General features: G+C 44.4%; 1 protein-coding gene across 1 annotated transcript in view; it reads left to right on the top strand.

The window, feature by feature from the left end:
* COLQ (collagen like tail subunit of asymmetric acetylcholinesterase) overlaps positions 1-25,088 on the top strand; it is a 108,075-nt gene that overhangs the window by 38,287 nt on the left and 44,700 nt on the right. The window contains exon 2 of the mRNA XM_075588622.1: positions 17,470-17,585. Coding sequence (XP_075444737.1) covers positions 17,470-17,585 — 116 coding nt within the window. The remainder of the gene's footprint in view (positions 1-17,469; positions 17,586-25,088) is intronic.

Genomic DNA, 25,088 nt, shown 5'->3' with positions numbered 1-25,088 from the left:
CTAGTTCAGGTACACTTAAAATAAAAAAGGGGAACTGGTGCTTTGAAAACACACAGGAAAGAATATGGGAATCAAAATTATACTCCACTTCTGTATTCCAATGGATTGAACCAAAATGCTGGTTTTATGGCAACCTTTAACAGTCTAGGATATTTGGTCGCTGCCATTTCGCCATGACCAAATGAATGGCAGCAGTTGGCTGCAACTCACCTTGCCGCTGCCGCTGCCGCTGCCGCTTCACCACTAAGGTAAGTCCCTAACCTTAACCCTAAAACCCCTAATGTTAACCCCTAATACTAATGCTATGCCCTACCCTAAAAACCTTAACCCTAGAACCCCTTAAGTTAACCCCCTACCCTAAGCACTAAAAGCCCTAAAGTTACCCACCTACCCTAACCGCCGATCAGCTGCTGCGAAGGGTCCGTCCGTGTCCGAATACCAGCAGCAATTTGATTGCGGCGACACAGCCATGACCAATGTCCCATTCCGACCTTCTTCGCTGAGGTCAGCCTCTGCACAACTCCCTATTTACCCATCACTGACACTGGCATATCTATTACCTGTTAATTTATGTTGATCCTCCCACCAATTCCCTTGTAGTCTCCCTGGTAGAGTTTAGGTGTATAAGCTTCATTCATGCATGAATGTGATGCTACAGTTTATTGATGTTTTGAATGCTGTGCACACTATCATTTCATCTATGAAAAACTTTCATGTCGGCCTATTGGCATGCTGCACAACCTACATCAAATCCATATATTCTCAGAGACACACTTGATATTTTTAGTTTATTTCATTTAATAAATACAGATCCAGCAAACCACATTATGTAATCTTGTAGAAGAAAATGTACAGTAAACAAAAATTATTATCAGTTAGTACTCCCTGAATCATACATTAGCAGTAGCAGCTTTCACTGCGTTTGTTTGAGTGAAAACAGAATCTCGTCATCAACACCAGATGCTCCGACTGAAATGTGTTGTTCTGCTGTCCAGGAATCACTGCGACATTTACATCAGAGTTATCAGTCTTTGAAGGACACCGGTCTTGCTTTTATTGAATGTATTTTGATATTTATTTAAATATTTTACAATATTCATTCTTCACATGAGCAGTATGTAATACTATAATTAGTACAATATTGATAATAGTCAGCTGGCACCATTCAATTTTGTCTGCACAGTGGTATTTTCCATAAAATACTACCATATTTACAATATTCAGAAATCACATAAGCTAAGGAATGCCTTACAAACATATGCCTACTGTTTGATGCTGTATTTCCTGGAAATAATTGGTAGTTAAATGAACACTTATAATATTAATAATTTGGGGGGGGGGGGGTTCAAACTGTTTATTTATTTCTGGTTTTGGTATAGGGTACAGAATAGAGAGTAATACATTAAAGCATTAAAAAGGGGAACACATATTAAATACCTTTTGGGTAGCCTTCTCGAGGGGCTAATTACAAATCATCTGGTTTACGTAGACATGGGAAAATACTCACATTTATTTACACAAATAAAGTGCAAAGAGCCAGGAAGCCCAGGAAATTAAAACAAACAAAATACTGTATAACAACAACGTCAGTCAGTACCTTTAAGTGAGTCAGCGTAATAGTTTGTACGACTTAGGCCTCGGCCATGTTACCTGCTTGCTCGCTGAAGCGTGCTGATGCGTGCTCATGCTTGCCACTGAGCCCCTACAGCCGCAATTAGAGCGGCTTTAGTAGGGGCTCGCCTGCGCTTCCGCACACGCGCGGAAGCGCAGGTCTTAGGTAATTTTAAAAATCAAGCGCTTGCCGGAGCGCAGGGCCGGTCACGTGAGCGGTTCGCCCAATGAGGGCGAACCAGCTCCGTGATGTAACTGGCCCGCCCCGGCCTGCCCCCCTGACGGCGTGCAGGGCAAGCAACCGCAAGGCCAGGGAAAGCACCCGCTTTCCCTGAGCCTAAGCGCGCATCAGCACGCAAGCAGGAAACATGGCCGAGGAATTAGGCTAGGTCCATAGAGGGGGAAGCTGCGCTGAGCCGTGCGGACGCTCCGCGCTGAGCCCCGTCATCCCCAATGAGGATGTCTTTAGAAGGGGCTCCCGCGAGCTTCCGCAGGCGTGCTGAGGCGCAGAGATTATTATCTGACAGCCGAAACGGTTTCTTAGTGCGGTGTCGGCTGAAAACACCCAATCAGCGCAAAGCAGCGTCATGACGTTGACGCCATGACGTTGACGTCGGCGCTTCGCGGGCTATTGGCCCAGCGACGTCACTGCCCCGTCTCCCTCCGCCTCCCCATGCCTCCCAATCGCTGGCTCGTCTGCCAGGCCATGGAATCGCTCCTGACCGAGCAGGCGAGCCTCAGCGTCAGCGCGGAGGAGCGCGGCTGGACCCCTCTATGGACTCAGCCTTAGGTTATCTACAGGAGAGCTGAAGTAAGGCCAAAGCCTGTTGTTTATGTACAATATGCCTGCCACGGGCCCCATACCCTAGAGAATTTAGCGCATTCCTGCTTAAGGAAGGAGGTGATTCGTTCCAGAAGCATAATATTCCATATATGACTCTCAATCATGTTTTCTTGAGGGGGTTCGGGTTTCAACCAGTGAGCAGCGATACAGCAGCGGGGGGATTAAAAATGGTTTGGGATCACAGTGGTTTAATGTGCAGGCAGGCCCACCAGATGTGGGACAGCAAGCCATTAAGATCGCAAGCCCAAAAACATTGTACTACCTCCCATCTTATTTAGGCAGACGGGTCAACTACCGTAGATATATAAAAGTTTGTAAGAATGTTCTTTGATTGTGGTGCATATTGAGCTCTTGGAGGCAGCTATGCAGATTTTCCAGTCATATATTTCTAATACAGGAAGAAGGGGGTAAGATGGTCCGTGGTTCACAGCAACTTCAGCAGCCAACGCATGGATGTCTAAAAAAACTTTATTGATCGCTAGCAGCAAACATCAGGCGACCACTCTAACATGTTTCGTCCAGGCTATGGACTTTTTCAAAGAGTGCCTCTTTGAAAAAGTCCATAGCCTGGACGAAACATGTTAGAGTGGTCGCCTGATGTTTGCTGCTAGCGATCAATAAAGTTTTTTTAGACATCCATGCGTTGGCTGCTGAAGTTGCTGTGAACCACGGACCATCTTACCCCCTTCTTCCTGTGTCATCATTTCCGGCGGAGCACGCTGACGCCAGCTACACCAGAGGAGGAAGCCGCTGCAGAATTCCCTGCACCAACAGGGACGGCTTTTTCGTGAGTACTCCTAACCTCCACGCGGTATTTCAGGGAGATTATTGAGGCGGTTAGTGCCGGGCTGTGATTTACTTGGGGGCGCCCCTTAGGGAGGTGTCCCCCTGTACCTCTATCCGGCTTACTATTACCCAACTCCCTGTTTTCAATACCGGAGGCTTATTGTTTCATTAATCATTGCTGGGTCTCTCTTCAATCAAGTTGCCATAAAGTGTGTGCACTACCTGTTAGCAGCCTCGGTATACTGGGTAATTCCATATTCTCTAGCAATATATTTCTAATATATAGTACCTCTTAACTCCTCTTTTCACCTACACATAAACAGGAATTTGTTATCTGTGTCAGGAGAATGCATTATTCGGTACAGCCCTCTCTCTTAGTATTGAGTTTGAAACAGTCTCAAAATATTTAGGTGGGGGTAGGGCCCCTTAATCTGTAGGTAACGGTACATTTCCCTTTTGGGTAGCTGAAATTTCTCCGCCAACCCCATGCAATGGGGTGCATACTATCTCTCTGGAACTGATCTTTTGCCCTGAGGATGGTGGCCGACCTCCAGGCCGTGAAGACCTTGGTGTGCATACCTGGGAGAAAGTTGTGTTGCTTAACAGGGGAAACATACCCGATCCCGGGGTAATCATATTATATTTAACTTTAAGGCGATTCCATAACCAGAGTGATTATTTATTAACAGGTTGATTAAGTATGTGTAACCCTGTTTCCTAGTGAACACAGACTGCTACCATATGCTGTATGACCTGCAGGCTCACAGGGCCTGAGCCTCCGCCGCGGAGAGCCTGGGGCACGCAATATAATAGTTAATACCTGATACTTGGTGCCGCGCCTCCACCTGTGACAGCTCCCGCCAGAGGGGGAGAGGTTCTTCGCAGGACAACTTATGTACATCAACACACACACAGCGATATAACCAACCAAATACTTTACTAGCACAAAAGGGGTATGCGTGTCTCTCATGTATCAACAGGTGTCCCTCCCTAGAGGAAACACTATCTACGGCGTCTCGCAGGACGTTAACTTCCCTCCTCCACCGGGTGATCCCACCCCGTGTCCAATTTCCCCCAGTCCAATATATATCCCCCCACCCTCAAGTGAGATACTGAGCCTATTTATATGTGTGTGACTGCGCAGCCACTGTGTCCTGAATAAGAGGTGATATCGTTGGTGCACTTGTGGTTTACCTGCCGGGCACTCCAGTACCCGGGCCTGCAAGGATCTTCACAAAGGATCAGTGGGGCCGAGGTGACGTCGGCAGTAGACGTCTGGCGCGATCCCACCAGACATGCGGCAGCACGGTAGCAGGGTCTGATCCCAGACCTCCTGCTAGATACACACTGTCTCTTTAAGCGATCACTGAACGGCACAATAAGGGAACCGGAACCTGTCTAGGGCCAGTCCCTATCTCTGCTCCGCACTATGGTGACTCAGGGCCTAACTGGGCCTGGGGTATAAGGCCTAGGTAGGGGCTGAGTGCCTCCCTACACCTGGAGCTCCGTCTCCTTCCTCCTCCCACTAGCTCTGCCCAACGTGCGCACCCTCCGACCCCTATATCCTCCCTCCTTCCTTCCTTCTAATCACCCGATTGGTCCCCTGGCGTCACCTGGTCCCGCGGGGGCTGCTGGCACTCGTAGTCTCTATGCTCCCCCCCTATGGGAGCTACTCCTCCTTTGCGGGCTTTACTGCTATCCACGCACATGCGCAACCTCCTGCTCCACACCTACTGCGCCTGTGCCAACTCTCAACATGGCGGCGCCCTGATAATGCAGAACCTCCGATTTACCGGAGCGTTCCCTTCCCCGCTGCAACCCTCCCACCATACAACAACAAATGCGGGCGAGGAGAGCCCGGCTACATCCTCCCCCCATGTGGATTCCAACGTCCCCGCTTGGACGATACCTTTGAACTGGTACAACATTTATATAATGAAAAATGCATAACATACGACATCCTCCATACTCTAGATAGGATTATACATCTCATTGAACATCACGATTACTGGCTTTACTCGGTTGCGAGCCCACTGCTGAGCTTCATAGTGGGGTGCCCCGAACTGATCATATGCCATCCTCATTGGAGGTTGCCCATTCCTTTGGCTTCGCCTTAACTGTTGTTCGGTCACTCCCTCGGGAGAATGACTATCTTGGACTTGAGGCTCAAGGTCTTCCCTTGTGGGGATTACAGTCTCTATGTGATCATTACTCGGTACAAAGCATGGACTCTGTGGATTAAATGTCGAATTGTCCGTAGCCACCCCATGGGGCGTGTGCTCCCCGAGCTCCTTACCCGTAGCTCCACCGGGAGATGCTCTCTGTGGAGGGCCCCTTTGAGAGGTTCCCTCCTTTGGATCTTCCTGAAGAACTGTGCTGTCAGCCTCCGGATCGTTCCCTTCCAGTGTCATCTCGTCATCCAATGAGAATGTAGGCCCCTCCACATCTCCCTCGTCGACTTGTGGGATAGGAAGCAAATGATTTTGGTGCCATGTCTTCACCCGACCCTCCGAGTCCTTAATACGATAAACCGGAAGACCAGGCATTTGCGAGGCTACCTCGTACACTCCCTCTCTCCATCGGTCAGCCAGTTTATGTTTCCCAGTTACTCCCAGATTGCGGAGAAGCACGGCGTCTCCGGGCTTAATGTCTCTATGTTTGACTTTATGATTATAACGCCGTTTGTTGCTAGCATTCAGCTTCTCTGTAGATTTCTCTGCCTGCAGGTAGGCCCGCTGCAGATTCTCTTGTAATCTCTGTACTGTCGCGGCCGAGTTTATTCGAGCATTTGCCCGGTCTCGGCCGCGACAGTAACCGGGCGCGCGCCGGGGTGTCCCTAACGCGCGCCGAAGCCTCGGAGGAGCGGCCCTCCGATCGGGGCTTCTCCCTCGCCTCTCCGGGTCCGCCGGGCCCCCCGGAACCCCCCACCGCCGTCCCATAGATCACGGCACACCCTCGGGGACCCCTGGGCATGCGCGCAGAGGGCGCAGGCACCCGATGAAGCGTGACCGCGCATCGGTGACGCGCGGCACGCCGAGGGAGTGGGGCTAGCAAGCCGGGGCATCCCGCGGCTTGCGGAACTAGCCCTGCTCTAATAAATCGTGTCGGTAGTGTACGTATCGGAAGTGGGTGGCATTATGTACCCCATCAGTGGAGACTCTCAACCTTATATCCACAGGCAGTCGGGCTTCTCTACCAAACATCAGAAAGTAGGGAGAAAACCCAGTGGAATCATGTCGAGTGCAATTGTAAGCGTGTACTAATGTTTCCACGTGGCGGCTCCACTCAGCTTTTTCTACTCCCGTCAACGTGCCCAGCATGTCCAGTAACGTGCGGTTGAATCTTTGAGGCAATGCATCCCCTTCCGGGTGATAGGGAGTGGTTCGGGATTTAGTGATGTGTAGGATTTGTAGTAGTTCTCTTATCAATTTGCTTTCAAAGTCTCTGCCCTGATCGGAATGTAGTCATTGAAGAAGTCCGTAATGCATGAAGTACTTTTCCCAGAGTACCTTGGCAACCGTGATGGCTTTTTGGTCTTTCGTCGGAAATGCCTGGGCGTATCTAGTGTAGTGGTCAGTGATAACCAGCACATTGCCGATGCCTCGGTTATCAGTTTTGATACATAGGAAGTCCATGCATACTAAGTCCATGGGCCCGGTGCTTCTTAAGTGGCCCATTGGGGCAGCCCTGGTGGGCAATGTCTTCCGCTGAAGGCACCGCACACACCGCCGACAGTGATGCTCTACTGCTTCTCTCATTTTCGGCCAAAAGAACCGATCCCTCACCAATCCAAAAGTCTTGTCAACGCCCAGATGACCATGTTTGTCGTGTAGTGACTTCAGCACCAAATACTGTAATCTTTTTGGTAGTACTAGTTGCCTCCTATTCGGGTGGTTATGGTACTCTACAACTTGGTATAACAAATTGTCCCGTATCTCGAATTTATTGGCTTCCCGTCTCAGTATACCTCCCATGTCGCCAGAGGCCTGTCTGAGGAGGTCTGGTCGGTTTTGCCGAATAGCATAGCGAATGGCTCCCGCTACCGGATCTCGTTCTTGGTAGCGCACCATATCCTTCCAAGCTATGATCTTGTCAGGGGTAACGTCCATCCCACTGGGGTCCCGATATGCTTCTGGGATAGCATTGGATGCACATTCTAGAGAGTCGGCCACCCTTAACTCAGAGAATGCTACTTGCTCATTGACTATGGCGGCGGTACAACACAGGGCCCTTATCCCGGGCCCTGGAATTTCTTCCCATTGGTCGTCATCGGGGGTTGTGGCCAGCCCCGGTCGTCTAGACAATGCATCAGCCCCAATGTTCAAGGGACCGGGTTTATATTTCAGGGTGAAGTTGTAGTTGAAGAGGGCGGCCAGCCAGCGGTGTCCAGCCGCATCGAGTTTGGCTGAGGTCATGATATAGGTGAGCGGATTGTTGTCATTACGCACCTCGAACGATACCCTGTAAAGGTAATCATGAAGTTTGTCCACGATAGCCCACTTGAGGGCCAAAAACTCAAGCTTGTGCACTGGGTAATTCTGCTCACTGATTGTAAGGCTGCGACTGATATAGGCCATGGGTCGTAACCCTTCTGGATACTTTTGATGTAACACCGCCCCTAATCCGCCTAGGCTAGCATCCACATGTAGTATATACGGCTGTTCGGGGTCGGCATAGGCTAACACGGGGGCCGCGGTCAAACTCTGCTTCAGATCCACAAAGGCTTGCTCGCACTCTGCCGTCCATTTATCCCCGAAGGGTTGTCGGGCCGGCATGGCCTTCCGGCCTGTGTCTTCAGGGTATATCTTGAGAAGGCCGTTGAGGGCTTTGGCCCGTCGGGTATACCCCTCCACAAACCGGTGGTAGTACCCGCAGAATCCCAGGAATGAACGCAACTCCACCACATTGTCAGGTCGGGGCCAATTGACGACGGCTTCTATTTTGTCAGGATCAGTGGCAATCCCTTCCGCGGACACTATGTGTCCCACGTAAGTTACAGATGTCCTACAGAATCGGCACTTATCCAGAGAGAGCTTGGGTTCTTCTTGAGCTAATCGGTCTAGCACCTTCAGGAGCCGGGCTTCGTGTTCCTCTAGGGTTTGCCCGAAGACCATGATGTCGTCCAAATATACTAAGCACTCTCGAGCGTTCAAATCACCTAAGGTCTTCTCCATTAGCCGCTGGTCACCACATATACCTTGGGGCATGCGGGTGAATTGGTAGAACCCCAGTGGACAAATGAATGCCATTTTCTCTTGGTCTTCGGGGCTCATGGGTACCTGGTAGTAGCCAGACCGGAGGTCCAGGACACTGAACCATTTACTGTCATGGAGGGCATTCAGGATTTCCTCTATGCGGGGAAGATTATACTGGGCCGGCACCGTCCGATTGTTCAGTGTCCGGTAATCTACACATAGTTTCACTGTTCCATTCTTCTTTCTCACCACTACTATGGGGGAAGCGTAAGGGCTCCGTGACCCCGGGACGATTCCGGCTTCCTCCATCTCTTGAAGGACGGTCCGCACATCATCTACGTCTCTAGGAGCGAGCCGGCGGGAACATTCCCTGAACGGCTTTGTATCACTCATCCGAATAGTGTGTTGGGCACTGCGGCTGCACTCCACATCCATCTCTCCGGTAGAGAATACTTCTCGTCTCTCTTTCAGCTGAACTCGCAGTCTCTCCTTCCATGTCGCTGGTAATCCGGATGAGCCGAAGTTGAAGTCTAGCTTTGCGCCGGGGCGTTCCACTCGAGCAGCATTAACTTGCACGGCCTCATCTACTGAGCTGACGGGATAAATTCTCCCTATCTTTTGTCCCGCGTCAATGGCCATGGGGAAGGGAGACAGATTCTGGACCATCACATAAATCCGACGGGGAATGGCGGTCGGCCAATCCCGGAATTCAGGTACCAGCCGGTATCCTCGGCTGACGTCTTCTTCTGGCGAGCTTTCTAGGGAAAAGAGCTGCTCCGCGACCACTCGTTCAGCATAGGCGCACCAGGCGGGCATCCTCTGTATCTCCCCTGGCAGGAGTCTGGTCAGACCGGCTCGCCCGCAGAACAGTAGTCCATAGTCCTCCGGGGGTGTCGTAGAGGGGTCCGGATTCGTCTGAACAAGCTGCAGTTGGAGACTGGACAGGGGCAACTCATTGGTTTCTTGTAGGTAGGCCCGGATGACGGCTTGTACAATGTCTGCATTAGTGCCTAGGATGATTGGGTACTTAGGTGGGTCTTTGGGTTCCGGACACACCAGAGCGTCCACATTCATGGGGTGAGATTTTCCGGTATTGATCTGCTGTATTTCCAGGGCCACAGTCACTATGCCGTCGATGGGGTAGTCTTCACTGCTTAGCCCTCTTACTTTGATATGTTCGGCCGACCTCAGTGGCCGTTTCTGGAGGAGTCGATCATAGAACCCTCGATATATGATGGTCACTTGAGATCCGGTGTCCAGTAGCGCGGAGGAATAGATACCGTCTACTAGCACCCGTATGAGAGCTACCGGTCCCACGCGGTTATTCTCGTCCCCGGATCCTTCGCCACTTTGGTTGGAGACGGGGTTTTCTCCGCTGGCCGCGTAGACACCGCACACCATGGTATTATGCGTGAACTTCTTGGGTGAAGGGCTCCGATGGCGTGACACCCCCATTCGGCAATCATAGGAGATATGCCCCTTCTTCCCGCACTTGTAACAAAACATATCCCTTGGTGGAGTGCGGCGATTATACGGAGGCGAGGTTCGCCCAGCGTACTTCGGCCGCTCAGGCTGGGTTTATCCGGGGGATCTTCCTTTTTCTCAGTACCCCCTTTGAGTTTGGAGCTGCTGGTGGCTTTAACTTTCGGGGGGGAGTGGAGCATTAGGTGCGTTTCGTGTTCTTTGACTTGCTGTAGTAGATTGATAAATGAGGGCGGGGGGCCTCGAGTGAGGTTATCGCGGATCATGTTCGCGATTGGGTGGCTAGGACTGGATCCCCGTAGGTATTGTTTGCGGAGGTATTCGTTCATCTGTGAGGCTGTTACGTACTTATGGTGTAGCAAGGGACCTAACGAGATTTGCACGCCGTGGATGTAGGCAGATAAGTCTTCTCCATCTTTTTGGTTGATGGCATAGTATTTGGCCCACAAGGCCGCATCATCCTCGGTGGCGCTGTAGGCCTCAACTAAGAACTCGATCATCATCCGAGAGGTTAGATCGGGATACTGCTCTCAGTGAATACTGATTAAGGTGAACGCCGGGGGTCTCAAGCACTCCATGAGGCGTTGACGTTTCACGACGTCCGTACATGACCATTCTGCCATCACCCCCGAGTGTGCTCCTTCCAGGGGTCTATCCCACCTTCCCCCGTGGGTACAGGCAGCGTCCCAGAGAAAGCCTTCAGTTTCCGGTAATTCTGGGAATTCGTGGCCAGAGTGAGAGCTTCTACTAGCGGAGGTAGACTGGGTGGGGTGGTTAGCTGGCCTACTTTATCGTTGAGTTTCTGCAGCATGTCACTATGCAAACCTGCTGCTTCCGACACGCTAGACCCTGGGTAGCTAAATTCTGACTGACAGCTGCCCGCTTCACTAGCGGGGTAGGGGGCGGAAGTGAGGGTAGGGCAGTCGTCACCCAGTCCCTCCAAAGGGGGGTCATCTCGGAGTGGGTAGACAAAGGGGCTTCCGCCGGGCGGGGAGTTGGGAAGCTGCAGGTATTGAGGAACGTCGGGTTCAAGGACTACTACATCTCGCCGGCAATCTACCAGCAAGGTGTTCCACTTAGCGTCTTGGTCTATGAGCACATCTACCAGGCGGGCTTTGGTAAAACCAGGTAGTTGTCGTAGGGCCGTTTGCAATGTCTCTAGTGGTAGGGCCATGGGTACTTGTGTCACTGCCACCACGCGGCGGGTGTTTGCATTTGCCGCGCCCATTCGCGTACTCTCTGACGTGAGGGAAGGGCCATGGCGGCAGGCGTTTAGTCGAGGGGCACCCCAGGTCTAAGGGATCTCAGCAGCGCCTCCAAATGTAGCCCTGTTTCCTAGTGAACACAGACTGCTACCATATGCTGTATGACCTGCAGCCTCACAGGACCTGAGCCTCTGCCGCGGAGAGCCAGGGGCACGCAATATAATAGTTAATACCTGATACTTGGTGCAGCGCCTCCACCTGCGACAGCTCCCGCCAGACGGGGAGAGGTTCTTCGCAGGACAACTTATGTACATCAACACACACACAGCGATCTAACCAACCAAATACTTTACTAGCACAAAAGGGGTTTGCGTGTCTCTCATGTATCAACAGGTGTCCCTCCCTAGAGGGGCACTATCTACGGCGTCTTGCAGGACGTTAACTTCCCTCCTCCACCGGGTGATCCCACCCCATGTTCAATTTCCCCCAGTCCAATATATATCCCCACACCCTCAAGTGAGATACTGAGCCTATTTATATGTGTGTGACTGCGCAGCCACTGTGTCCTGAATAATAGGTGATATCATAGGTGCACTTGTGGTTTACCTACCGGGCACTCCAGTACCCGGGCCTGCAAGGGTCTTCACAAAGGATCAGTGGGGCCGAGGTGACGTCGGCAGTAGACGTCCGGGGCGATCCCACCCAGACATGCGGCAGCACGGTAGCAGGGTCTGATTGTATTGTATTGTATGTCTTTATTTATATAGCACCATAAATGTACATAGCGCTTCACGGTAGTAATACATATCATATAAATAACAAATAATCCCAGACCTCCTGCTAGATACACACTGTCTCTTTAAGCGATCACTGAACGGCACAATAAGTGAACCGGAACCTGTCTAGGGCCAGTCTCTATCTCTGCTCCGCACTACGGTGACTCAGGGCCTAACTGGGCCTGGGGTATAAGGCCTAGGTAGGGGCTGAGTGCCTCCCTACACCTGGAGCTCCGTCTCCTTCCTCCTCCCGCTAGCTCTGCCCAACGTGCATGCCCTCCGACCCATATATCCTCCCTCCTTCCTTCCTTCTAATCACCCGATTGGTCCCCTGGCGTCACCTGGTCCCGCGGGGGCAGCTGGGACTCGTAGTCTCTATGCTCCCCCCCTATGGGAGCTACTCCTCCTTCGTGGGCTTTACTGCTATCCCCGCGCATGAGCGACCTCCTGCTCCACACCTACTGCGCCTGCGCCAACTCTCAACATGGCGGTGCCCTGATAACGCAGAACCTCCGATTTACCGGAGCATTCCCTTCCCCGCTGCAACCCTCCCACCCGACAACAACAAATGCGAGCGAGGGGAGCCCGGCTACATACGCTTAGTGGTCTGTTTTGCGGAGTCATAGTAGGGTATTAATCTCGGCCAGTCGACTTTCTTGGTGTTCAATCTCTACCCACCCCGAGATCCACTACCAGAACTCCAGGGCAATATTTGGGAAAGTTGGGATGCGGCATTGTATGAGAAAATGTTATGCACCGCCAAACCACCTAATGCCATTAACTTTTGCCCAATGGTCTGCTTAACTCTGGGGCACTTTTTTACCCCATATGTAATGGGAATACGTAATCCTGGGTAAAAAGTTTATTTTAATCGTGATGATTTTCCCAATCCAGGAGATCTTGGACCTGCCACTAGATCTTTTCTGAGCATTTTAATAAACTGTGGGTAGTCAGACTGATATAGCACATTGAAGAGAATGTCTTGGCAATAGCAACCCCTAGTGGGGGGAGAGAACATGATTTCCAAAAAAAAAAATTCAAGGAGACGTGTTTTTGTAGCTTTTTGGGCAAATTCTCATTGAAGCTTTTGTATGGTTCATTTTGAAACCGGATATTTTCCTAAATTTACCACGGAGCTGAAAGTGGTTTGGCATGGAGGTCAATGATCTTATAAGGGGCAGGAGAACAACGTCCGCAAACATTGAGAGCTTAAATCTATTGTTACCGATCCGGAATTCGAAACTATCCAGATGTTTTCCAATGTGCAATGCGAGTGGTTCAATGGATAAGGCAAATAATAACAGGGAGACAGGGTAACCTTGACTAAATCCATGCGCTATATAAAGTGGGTCAGATAGATGCCCAGAGCAGCATATCCTAGCTGAGGGAGAATTGTATAAAGCCCAGATGGTGGAGAGAAATGGGCCAGAAAAAAATCAAATGTTTCAAGAGTAGAAAATAGGTAGGTCCAATTGAGACTGTCAAATGCTTTCTGTGCATCGAGAGAAAGCAAAATGGTGGGCACCTTACAGCTATCTGCATTATGAATCCGATCTATTGTCCGACGGATATTATCTAGAGCTTGTCTTGTAGGGGCAAAACCACCTGATTGTAGTGAATGAGTTCTATTAGAAAAGCATTAAACCAGTTGGGTAGTATCTTGGCAAATAGTTTAATGTCCGTATTAATGAGAAATGTGACTGTATTTGACACAATTGGTTCGGGCTTTGCCTTTTTTACCAATTAGAGTTATATTGTCCGAGACATGGATGCAGGCATTTCGGTTCCCTTTAGGAACTAATATATCGGTTTCAGCTGGGGAGTCAGAATATTTGAGAACTTCTTGCAATAGCTATTCGAGAAGCCATCAGAGCCGGGTCTTTCATATATTTACCGTTTTTTAATAACAAGTGGGACTTCCTCACTAGAGATTGGGAGGTTGAGTGCAGACTGCTGGTGAGACTGTAAATTGGGGAACGGAGAAGAATATAGGAAAGAGAGCATGTTAGACTGGGGGTTACTTGAAAGCTTAGTTTTTTTTACCATCATTTAGTTTTTGGAAGTACTTAGGGAACTCGTTTTAAAAATGTGTGTTTTAAATAGCAAAACAGCAAGTATAGCCAGCTTCAAACAGGTGCCATATATGAGGCTTAAACTATTTAATCTATGGATAGAAATACTCAGTGAATACCCCAAATATCTAAACTCATTCTTTGTTCAATTGAATTATATTTAAAAACATTTTGGTAGATTACAGTATTATGTGGTAGGCCTATCACTGTGAAAATAATGTGAGTACCCTGTTTTAAATGCCTTAGGGAATAGTGGGGTAAATTTAGAATGTGTACTTGCTACGTTTATTGAATGAGGTCCTATTATTGAAATTAAGAAAATGCATTGTTAAACTCTTAGGATTATTTACATAAGAGGTTCAGCTCAATAACTAGTTTGTTTGACAGCTGGTGTGAAAGTAATGCATTTGGTGTGTAAGCTATAAGATATTAGGCTATAAGACTTAGCACGTGTGGACTTAGATGACACTGATGGGAACAAGTGTCATGATTCTTATGGCTCCTATTTCTATTTTAGTCACAAACAGTCCTATACCAGTAACTCCTATGGAAAAAACATGTTAGAGATTTCCACACCAGGTGGTCTATGTATCAGCACAATGAAAACTATGGTTTGGTGTAGTCACGTTAATTCCTTTAACCTATTCAGTTGGGTTAACAATACAGCAACCAAGCGGTTCACTTTCATTTGAAAAATACCTAGTTACTGTCTCCTGTGAGGTTACCTCAGTCAACACGGTGTTTGCATGAATGGGCCAATAAAACAATAAAACGATATATGTATACTTGTAGTGATTGGTGAAAGTGTACAGATGTACCAGAGATTTTACCTGATCTGGCCATAAGTATCTTCAAAAACATCATAAAAATTCTTGAGACTGTTCTTTTTGCAGACAAACGGTGACAGAAAGGGAACTCTCCATTTCCTTACAGATTTAAAAATGTATGATAATTAAAATCTGGTGTAACTCACAAGGATAAAAAATATTGATTTGATGATGAGACAAATTACAGAATTGTACTAACATCAAACATGACAGGGTATCTAGGTTGCATATCTCAGATATTTGTTACCTCGTTCAAAAGTTGTGTGTTGGCAAAAGTGGTATCTACACCGTCGGTAAAATCATATGAATGCAATGATGAGGGTAGCATTATTCTAGGGGTTATAGGAAGAGAGTTATTGAGTATTTTATATTCTAAGATTCATTTGAGTTTAAAATCATTCTCTCTCCCAGCCTTATATGTCATGAAAGATTGAGGAGTGTTGAGCATAAAATAATGTATTTGAGTATCAAAAGCAGAATTCATCAGAGGGGCGTTCTACCACATAGCACGGATATTATCATATTTTAATCTCACAACCTCTTGAGGAGTCCAATAGGTTCTAACGTAATAGGCTTTCTGTTTGCATTATTTTATTTTATTAAACTGTCTACATTTACTGTATATATTATATATTTATGTAACATTCCTTGGTACTCTCTTTGGACTCTAAATGAAGGTAAAAGGGGGGTGGGGGCGCAGAGAGAGGGGAACTGCCGGCAGGGGTGCGCAGGGAAAAAAGCTTGCGCTCCCCTGCTCCAACTCACAGGCTGATGGACAATGGGAACATACTAGGTGTAGATGTAATTTGTACCCTGGTCCGTTGACTTTGTGGATTCAGTGGAGACGCCATATGTAAATGCTTTTTTAAGCAGAATTTCAACATCAACATTGCCTTAATAAATAGAGCTCCATGACTAAAATGTCAACGGCTAAGATGTTACAATGCGGAATATTGCTGTATAAATGGATAATTGGCTTGCTGGTATCCTATGTAAAATTTAGAGATGTGTGAATGTCTTCAAAAGTGCTTTGCAATTTTTTTTATGAATTACTGTATCTGTATATTTTGTGGTTTTCACCAAATTTCCGCAAAAGTTACATTGCTCAAAAAAGAACAACATTTTGTCAAACTTCCACCATCATTTTTCAAAATGTTGTGCAATGCCAATAAATGGCTGCATATACTGGGCCAGCTGACCTTGCCATTGACTTTTAATACTTGTCAAATTTATTGGACCAAGCTTTATTAATTATGCAAATATTTTCACGTAATAAAAAGACTTTGTTGAAAATTTCGCACATCTAGCGTAACATTTTTGATTGCCAATAACCGTGTTAGTCTTGGTCATAGTGGCACGGAATCAAAGCAATATAATAATATTCGTTTTTTTATATAGGGCGGACAATGTACGTAGCCCTACGTAAACATTTGCAAGCAGAATGAGTCCCTGCTCTGAAGAGCTTACCACCTAATTTTGGTGCCTGAACGACTTGCCCAAGGTCAAAAGGAAAACTCATACTGGGATTCGAACTGGGTTCACATTCCACTAACTAATCCTTCAGTCTAAGTTTTTAGGGTGTACTCTAGTCAGTGTCATTGTTCAGAACGCAGTGAGTATAAAGCCTGATCACAGATGAGTTTTTTTTTTTTTACTATAGTATCCCGGCTGCAAAACCAGAATAAAACAATTGCACTAGGTTTATCGAAGGGAATTCCTTTCCTTTGGTAAATGTGACGCTGTTTTTTGCACTGGTTTCTATCCAATTCGGCACTTGGGAAATGTAAATATATATATATTTGTTCCTTCAGTCCCTTAAACGTGTAACGATAAATCATTGATCTATTTTGATCTGTTTTATATACATGAATCCTGATTCTTGATTGCTCTAAATCAATCAATATAGGACTTTGTACCCACAGCACTTCCAATTAGAGGTTGTGGCAAAGGAAATTACACTAGACATTTATACAAGGCCTTACATATCAACATATCAATTAATAGCCATTTTAGAGGCTGTTCTTGTCATTTTATTGCTCACCCTAAATTAAGATTTTATAACATCATTGTTTGTAGAGCAGACTAGCCTATTCATATATATTTGATTATATTGTATTCATTTAGGCAAAATATTTGTAATTTCACTTCAAAGTAGAGCTTGCTTATTGCAATACCTTAAATAAAACAAGATGCACATACTGTATATACGTAAATGTGATTCTTAAAATGCATTTCCAAAAATAATAATAAATCAATGGGCTTAAGCTAAAATAAGAAAACAATTGAGTTGAGAGGACATACAGTAGGTACAGACATGTATTCTAATAGTGTAAACTGCAATTGCAAACACAAGTACTGTATTATAACTGTAAAGAAAATATATATCAGGGATCATTTTGGTCATACTAGAGAACTAATCTATGGTAAACGTTAAAAACAATGAGATTTTGCTTATATTTTTGTCTATATGATTGTGTTTTAAAAAAATGACAATGCTACTAATTTGTTATATACAAGTCAACTTTTTGGTACTTAGCATAATCTACACTGTGTGAGATATTACATTGAGATTCTTTAAAATGCTACATATTTTAGAAACCGTACTAACCAACCGCTGTCTTGTAGTATTTTAAATAACCACTTGTAAATAGTTTGCACTTTGTCTTGACAGCGTTTCCTTCACTTGAGCAGAAGAAACGAAGCACGAGCCGAGGATGTTGTCTCCTATCTCCTCCACCACCGCCAATATTTCCACCTCCACCATTCTTCAGAGAGCGCAGGAATTCAGTGAGTATCTAAGACATGAAGGCCCATTGTTACTGAGTGGTGCTATTCCCTAAAACGCCTTTCAATGCCAAAAAACACTGTGGCTCACTCAAGTGAATTAGCTGCAAGATGTCTTTGGCACCAGAAAGGTGTCTTATGGAAAAACGCCACCTAGTAAAATATGGTCAACACAAAACAAACATAAAAGGGTGTGCAGGTCATTAATAAAAGGTGATATTTGAATAAGACATGGGCAGTGCACCATCTCCGATATAAAACACAATACAATACAAGGGAGAACCAATATGGGTACTGTAAATCTCCCCTGGAAAAATTCAATCATCTAGAAAGCCAACCCAAATTTAGATGAAAAATATATATTGTGCCCAGGACATACTTGAAAACGAGAGGTAACTCTCAATGTATTACTTCTTGGTAAAATATTTTATAAATAAATAAATATAAATGTATTTAATTAATCTAAAAATATGATAAGCATGCTCTATCCAGAAAGCATCTCATAGATAAATAATCATCACATACAAACATAATAGACATCTCAGTGAACAATCTTCCCTACATACTGTACTAATACTACACACATATATGCTCAGCAAATATTTATAAATCCATAGTACCCCAATGTTTAAAAGTTGTTATAGTCATCAAGTTAAATAGACAATGGCGTCATGAATTTTATGTAGAGTCCACTATTGTTTATCCTCATATAAATGCCAGGAGTTGAACTGGACATAGCACAATATACAGTATATAGTCACACTATTTTGTTCCAAAAATTATTTGACAGAACATTGGTATACACGTCCTCTCTTTTCCAATCGAATGCGTCCCGCAAACCGCCGTCGGCTAACGGACCGTCGGATTGCGGGTCCCATGTTAATCGGTGGCGGTGACCGTCGTAAAAGCGGGTCCGGCGTCGGATAATGCGTCCAGCGGACTGCATTATGTGGTGTCGGATAAGGCATCTGTCGGAAACCAGGACGTCGCTATGTGAGGACCACCTGTACTGTAATACCCCCAGACGTCAATGTACACACTTTCCAGTTAATCATTTGCATAGCATGTATATTTATATTCACTTATTTTCCATGTATGCATCAAAGATTTTACCAGCTGTGTTGGAGTGAATTTCCAAATGCCGAGACGATTGACCGATATGAGTATTATTATTGCTCCTGGACATTAACTATTCTCGTGCTCAGGGTGTTCCTGCAGGCGCTCCCTGTGCTCGGTGATCCGTGTATATAAGTGTTTTTTTGTTTTTTTTTAAACTAGTGAAAATGAATCCTTACAATCCGTGATGGGGGATTTAATAGTAAATACTTGTAGTGAAACAGTGTAAAACGATATAAACCATTTCCAAAGTGAATATCAAAGTGTAACTTAGATAGTGCAAAGATAAATAAATAAACAGTCCCCGCCTCAGACACAACAAAAGCTGGAACCGTCTCCCAGGCTCCTTTTCACAAGCAATATTCTCAGACGAAGGGGAGTGTGGGACACCGGAAAAAAAGAAGGGACACAGAAAATACCAATTCGTGCAATATTGTAGGAGCGAAGAGTGAGTGAGAGTGAGAAAGAAGGACGATTCCTAAGAGATGTCTACTCACATGCTGTAAAAGAAAAACATTGTAAATAAAACAGTATTCTGCACAACACAATGAAAAATAAATAAATACATACAGTTTACCGGTGCTGCGAGTTCAAGGAGTACCTGTCAGAGTAATTCCAGGGTAATACTCAGGAAAAAAAGGGGGATCCAACGCTCCACGGTTTTCTAAATAAAGCTAATTTATTTGTGCCACACAACGTTTCGACCAACAGGTCATGCATGTAGTGCCTAGTCACTTGAGAAAGACATGTTGGTCGAAACGTTGTGTGGCACAAATAAATTAGCTTTATTTAGAAAACCGTAGAGCGTTGGATCACCCTATTTTTCCTGAGTAAAGTAAAAACAGGCAGTATCCCAAACTGTGGCAATTCTAGATGTATCCATCTAGTGAGTGTGGATTTCCTGGAGAGAAGAGAGATACACAAAAAATAGTGCAGATGGTAGCAATAAAAAACTTTATGTGAATTAAAACCGTGAAATGTGTACTTACATAAAGTAATAAGTACAGCCTTTAAAGGTGCAATCTAAGCAGTAACCTGCATGTGTGTTTTTTTGTTTTTTTTTAAATAAAGTGGTTCTCTAGTATTAGATAATACTTACTACATTTTTTTAAATTCAACTCAATGTCATTTTAAATTAGTTTAATATACTGAAAATCGTTTGGTTTTAGCACACCTCCCTAGCAGTGCAAGATCTTTGTAACACTTTCCTAGTTGTAATAATTTGTTGCCAATATTTCCCAGCAGTTTGAGCTGCAAACTGTAACAATAGATAATGTCACCTTAGTAATATAAGAATACATTGTAGCTGCTGAGATACACTGACTTAAGGATTTATTTGAAACTGAAAGGCAGCAATTTGTTGAACCCTGGGACGCAGGATTTTGCTGATTGATCACGGGAGAACAAATCTTTCGGCAGCTTAGGTAATTAGTTTCCAATACAGGTAATCAAAGGCCGCATATATTGAATATATATATATATATTGCTTGGATTGCTCTTTTAAAAACATAAAAGAAACAAAGTGCCGAAAATGACGATCTCCTGATTGCAGGACCTGCTTAGGTCTCACCATCTCCATCGGTCTGCACTTCCCTGGCATCTCGCATCTTGAGTATCACGTGGGCTTCTCAGATGTCCGATTGAGTGCTTACGCGGCCCGTCTGCTCCGTACAGGAACAAGGGACAGCGTCTCTCTGAGTCTCTTGGAAAAAACGACTCAACGCGTTTCACTGGAATCCAACTTCATCAGGGGTATTGTTCCTACTCATGTCAGGCTCCCCTTATAAAGCCTGAACTGTTATTCAATCAGATACAAGTAATTGCAATCTTGTGTGTACAGTAGATACCATCAAACTGGTGCTAGATGACCGATGTATAAACATGATGTCCTAATAGCAGAAAGATATCCTGCAAGTAATTTACACAGGTCTCTAAGTACTGTAATCCTAAATCTCTTCTAACCAAACATACATTAATAGACCATTAGTACACAACAGTCCATTTTAAAAACACTGTAGACTAATTGATCTAAGAGTTCTATACATGGGAATAACCTAATTGTATCTCCTATTTGAACTCGTTTCCTTTATACAAATACCTTAAAATAGCACACAATGTGAGGGACAGTACATATTTGTAGTAAAAAAGCTAAACAACCTATTCTTAAAGCAACACACATTTTTCGCATGGAGTATAAATCCTGTATTAATGGAAAGTACAATTTCAGAGAGATCAGAGAAAATGGGAGAAAGAGAAGACAATGATATGTGTTAGATCTCAATATACAGATTAGGTGTGTACAAAACAACAAGCCATTCACCAGAAAAATGGGGAGGAATCAGCCCAGATGGGTATTGGGTAACAATATAAGGGTTTAAGTGAATACAGAATAACATGATGTCAACTCAAATCTAGACTAAAACTAGCCGATGCTAAGTCAAGATAGTCCAAATATACTTTTTAGAGGAAAAATGGGGAGAACCTTCTTGATATCAAAATACATTTCCAGGATGTCCTCATCACACAAGACGTGAGATGCCAGGGTCTTGCAGACCGACAGAGGTAGTGATCCCTAAGCAGGTACCGCAATCGGGAGACCGTCATTTTTGGCATTTTGTGCCTTTTATATACTTTTAAAGGCTGTCGTTATTGTAAGTACGCATTTCACAGTTTTAATTCACCTAACGTTTTTGGTCGTTACCATCTGCACTATTTTGTTTATCTCTCTTCTCTGAAGGAAATCCACACTCACTATGGATTCAATTTAGAATTGCCACATGTTTGGATATTGCCTGTTTCTATTTCACAGCACGTGAGTAGACATCTCTTAGGAATACTTCTGTCACACCTTGAATATGGAGTATAGTTTTTGACACCATTCAATAAAAAAAGGCATTATGGTACTAGATAAAGTGAAGAGAAGAGCTACAAAATTAATAAAGGCGATATAAAATCTGATTTATGAAGAGAGGCTAGCTAAATTAGATTTTTTTACATTAGAAAAGAGGTGTTTAAGAGGGAATATGATAACTATATACAAATCTATTTCGGGTCAATACAAGGAGCTTTTAAAAGAACTATTCGTTCCAAGAGCAGTACAAAGGACACAGGGTCAACCCTTAATGTTGGAGGAAAAGAGATTTCACCGGCAACAAAGGAAAGGGTTCTTTACAGTGCGGGCAGTTAAAATGTGGAATTCATTACCCATGGAGACTGTGATGGCAGATACAATAGACATATTAAAAAAAAGGTTGGATGTCTTTTTAGAAAGGAAAGGTATACAGGGATATACCAAATAAGTAAACATGGGAAGGATGTTGATCCAGGGAGAAATCTGATTGCCAATTCTTGAAGTCAGGAAGGAATTTATTTTGCCCCTTATGAGATATCATTGGATAATATGTCACTGGGGCTTTTTGTTTGCCTTCCTCTGGAACAAAATACTGTAAGTACAAATATAAGATAAAGTATCTGTCGTCTAAATTTAGCATAGGTGGAACTTGATGGACGTACAGTATGTCTTTTTTTAACCTCATCTACAGTACTATGTAACATAGCCGCTTCCGGGCTAAGTAAATATGGCCCTTAAATGATAGGTATATAAATCAATCACTTTCCTAAGTGGTCTACTGTACATATTATATGACACATGTAAAAGTGTAAACAGGAGAAGGTACATTTAGGGATGGCTGAATAAAACCCATGGGGTCCTTCTGTGGTCCTTTTTATCAAACAAATGTGTTAGAATCACAGGTTAATGAATAACCATCCCCCCCTTGAAAGACATTCCATTCTGTCCTTCAAAACAATTACTCATGAGGAATTTAATGGATTAATTCAATCTGGCTAATACACGCTACTGAATGTCATTAAATGTACGTGCAATGGTTACTGATTATTGTACAGCCAGGCTAGAAAATATCTAAATCTATCCTGCTTTTCAAAATCTATTTGATTTTATTATGAGTATAGTTGTAATATTGAAAAATATGATTTAGCCCCCCCCCCTTTCATCAAGTTTATTTATCTGATATGAACATTAATTTAATAATCTGTTAACCTGTAGTAGGACTGATTTATCCCCCTCTTTCATCATGTGTTTGTTTGTATGGTATGTTAGGGGTTAGTCTGCTTTACCTTAAATTCCTTGTCATCCCATTATCGAGCTGCTAATGGGAAATTAGGTCTGTTGTATTGGGAGGTCATATGAGTTGTTAGTAATATAAGTTTGAACTTACTATAGTTTGGGGTAGGATTGCAGGGGCAGGGATCACACTTAAAGTGTTACATAGTTACATAGTTACATAGTTACATAGTTACATACTGTAGTAGATGAAGTTGAAAAAAGACGTACGTCCATCAAGTTCAACCTATGCTAAATTAGACAACAGATACTTTATCATATATCTATACTTACTTATTGATCCAACGGAAGGCAAACAAAAAACCCCATTAAGGGGAAAAATTAATTCCTTCCTGACTCCAAGAATTGGCAATCGGATTACTCCCTGGATCAACATCCTTCCCATGTATACTTATTTGGTATATCCCTGTATACCTTTCCCATCTAAAAAGATGTCCAACCTTTTTTTGAACAAATCTATTGTATCTGCCATCACAGTCTCCATGGGTAATGAATTCCACATTTTAACTGCCCTTACTTTAAAGAACCCTTTCCTTTGTTGCTGGTGAAATTTCCTTTCCTCCAACCTTAAGGGATGGCCCCGAGTCCTTAGTACTGCCCGTGGGATGAATAGTTCTTTTGAAAGCTACTTGTATTGTCCCCAAATATATTTGTATATAGTTATCATATCCCCTCTTAGACGCCTCTTTTCTAATGTAAATAAATCTAATTTAGCTAGCCTCTCCTCATATGTTAGATTGTCCATCCCCTTTATTCATTTGGTGGCCCTTCTCTGCACTCTCTCTAGTTCCATAATGTCTTTTCTTAGGATTGGTGCCCAAAATTGTACTCCATATTCAAGGTGTGGTCTTACTAATGCTTTGTAAAGGGGCATAATTATGTTTACTTCCCTTCCATCCATTGCACGTTTGATGCAAGATAAGATCTTGTTTGCCTTTGCAGCTCCTGCATGACGTTGGGCACTATTGCTAAGCCTGTTGTCTACAAGCACTCCTAAATCCTTATCCATCAAGGATTCCCCCAATTTATCCACATTTAATTTGTAATTCACCTGTTTATTCTTGTTTCTCAAATGCATAACCTTACAGTACATTTATCTGTATTAAACCTCATCTGCCATTTACCTGCCCACGTTTCCAGTCTCTCCAAGTCCTTCTGAAGAGAAATTACATTCTGCTCTGATTCTATTATCTTACACAATTTAGTATCATCAGCAAAGATGGAGACTTTGCTCTCGATGCCAACCTCATGGTCATTAATAAACAAGTTAAAAAGCAGAGGTCCCAGCACCGATCCCTGAGGTACTCCACTCACGACGTTAGACCAACCTGAAAAAGTTCCATTTATGACAACCTCTGTTGTCTATCCTTCAACAAGCTTTCAATCCAGGTGCATATATTATTACTGAGTCCAATTTGCTTTATTTTGTAGACCAACCTCTTGTGTGAAACAGTATCAAAAGCCTTTGCAAAATCTAATCAGTTCATACTGTATTTTAAAGTGAATATTTTTCAGTGTGCTGGAGTTATACAGGAGGTGGACGTCAATCTGCCTGGATCCTGCAGCAACTTCATCTACTGTACATGAGGATATTACAGGACATCTTTCTGTGATCTCCCTTCCCTACACTAATATTCCACACTTGTTATCCTGCACCACTACGCTCTCCCACTTTCATCTACCACAGTCTCTCTCACAGTCCTATCCCATCCTGCAATATACTCAAACTTCTCTTCCTTCTGTTTGCTGCAACATCTTTTCTCAATAACACTTTCTCTTCCTTTAACAAACCTGTCAGCTCTCCTTACTATATACACATCTCCTCCGGTCTTCTCCTCTTTTTTGCACTCATGAACGCCATTTCTTTTGGCACTCACTTCTCCCACCTTCTGTACATCCTCTTCTAAGAACATACAGTATGCTCCTACAAGTCTTCCTCTCACCTCCTTCTTCTCTTGGCTGTTGGAGACATTTCTCCAAACCCTGGCCCCTGTCACATCTTCTCTTCCTTTCGCTCTCAACTGCCAACACGCTCGGCTGTAATATCTGAAGAAAAGAAGAAATGAACAAGCACAACCACAGATTAGTATAAGAATGAATAAAATCAGTAGTAGCACACAATGGTAACATACATATAAATATGGAGTAATATGTAAAAGCTCTAACCCTTCCAACCGTATATCTTTTCCCCGTTTCTCAAACAAAACACCAGCAGTACATGATCTGTTCTTCTCTTGGTCTCTTCA

Source organism: Ascaphus truei, chromosome 2, assembly GCF_040206685.1.
Source record: "Ascaphus truei isolate aAscTru1 chromosome 2, aAscTru1.hap1, whole genome shotgun sequence".
In the NCBI taxonomy this organism is placed as follows: Eukaryota; Metazoa; Chordata; class Amphibia; order Anura; family Ascaphidae; genus Ascaphus; species Ascaphus truei.
The sequence above is the reverse complement of the archived record's forward strand: the minus strand, read 5'-3'. Positions and strand labels throughout refer to the sequence as shown.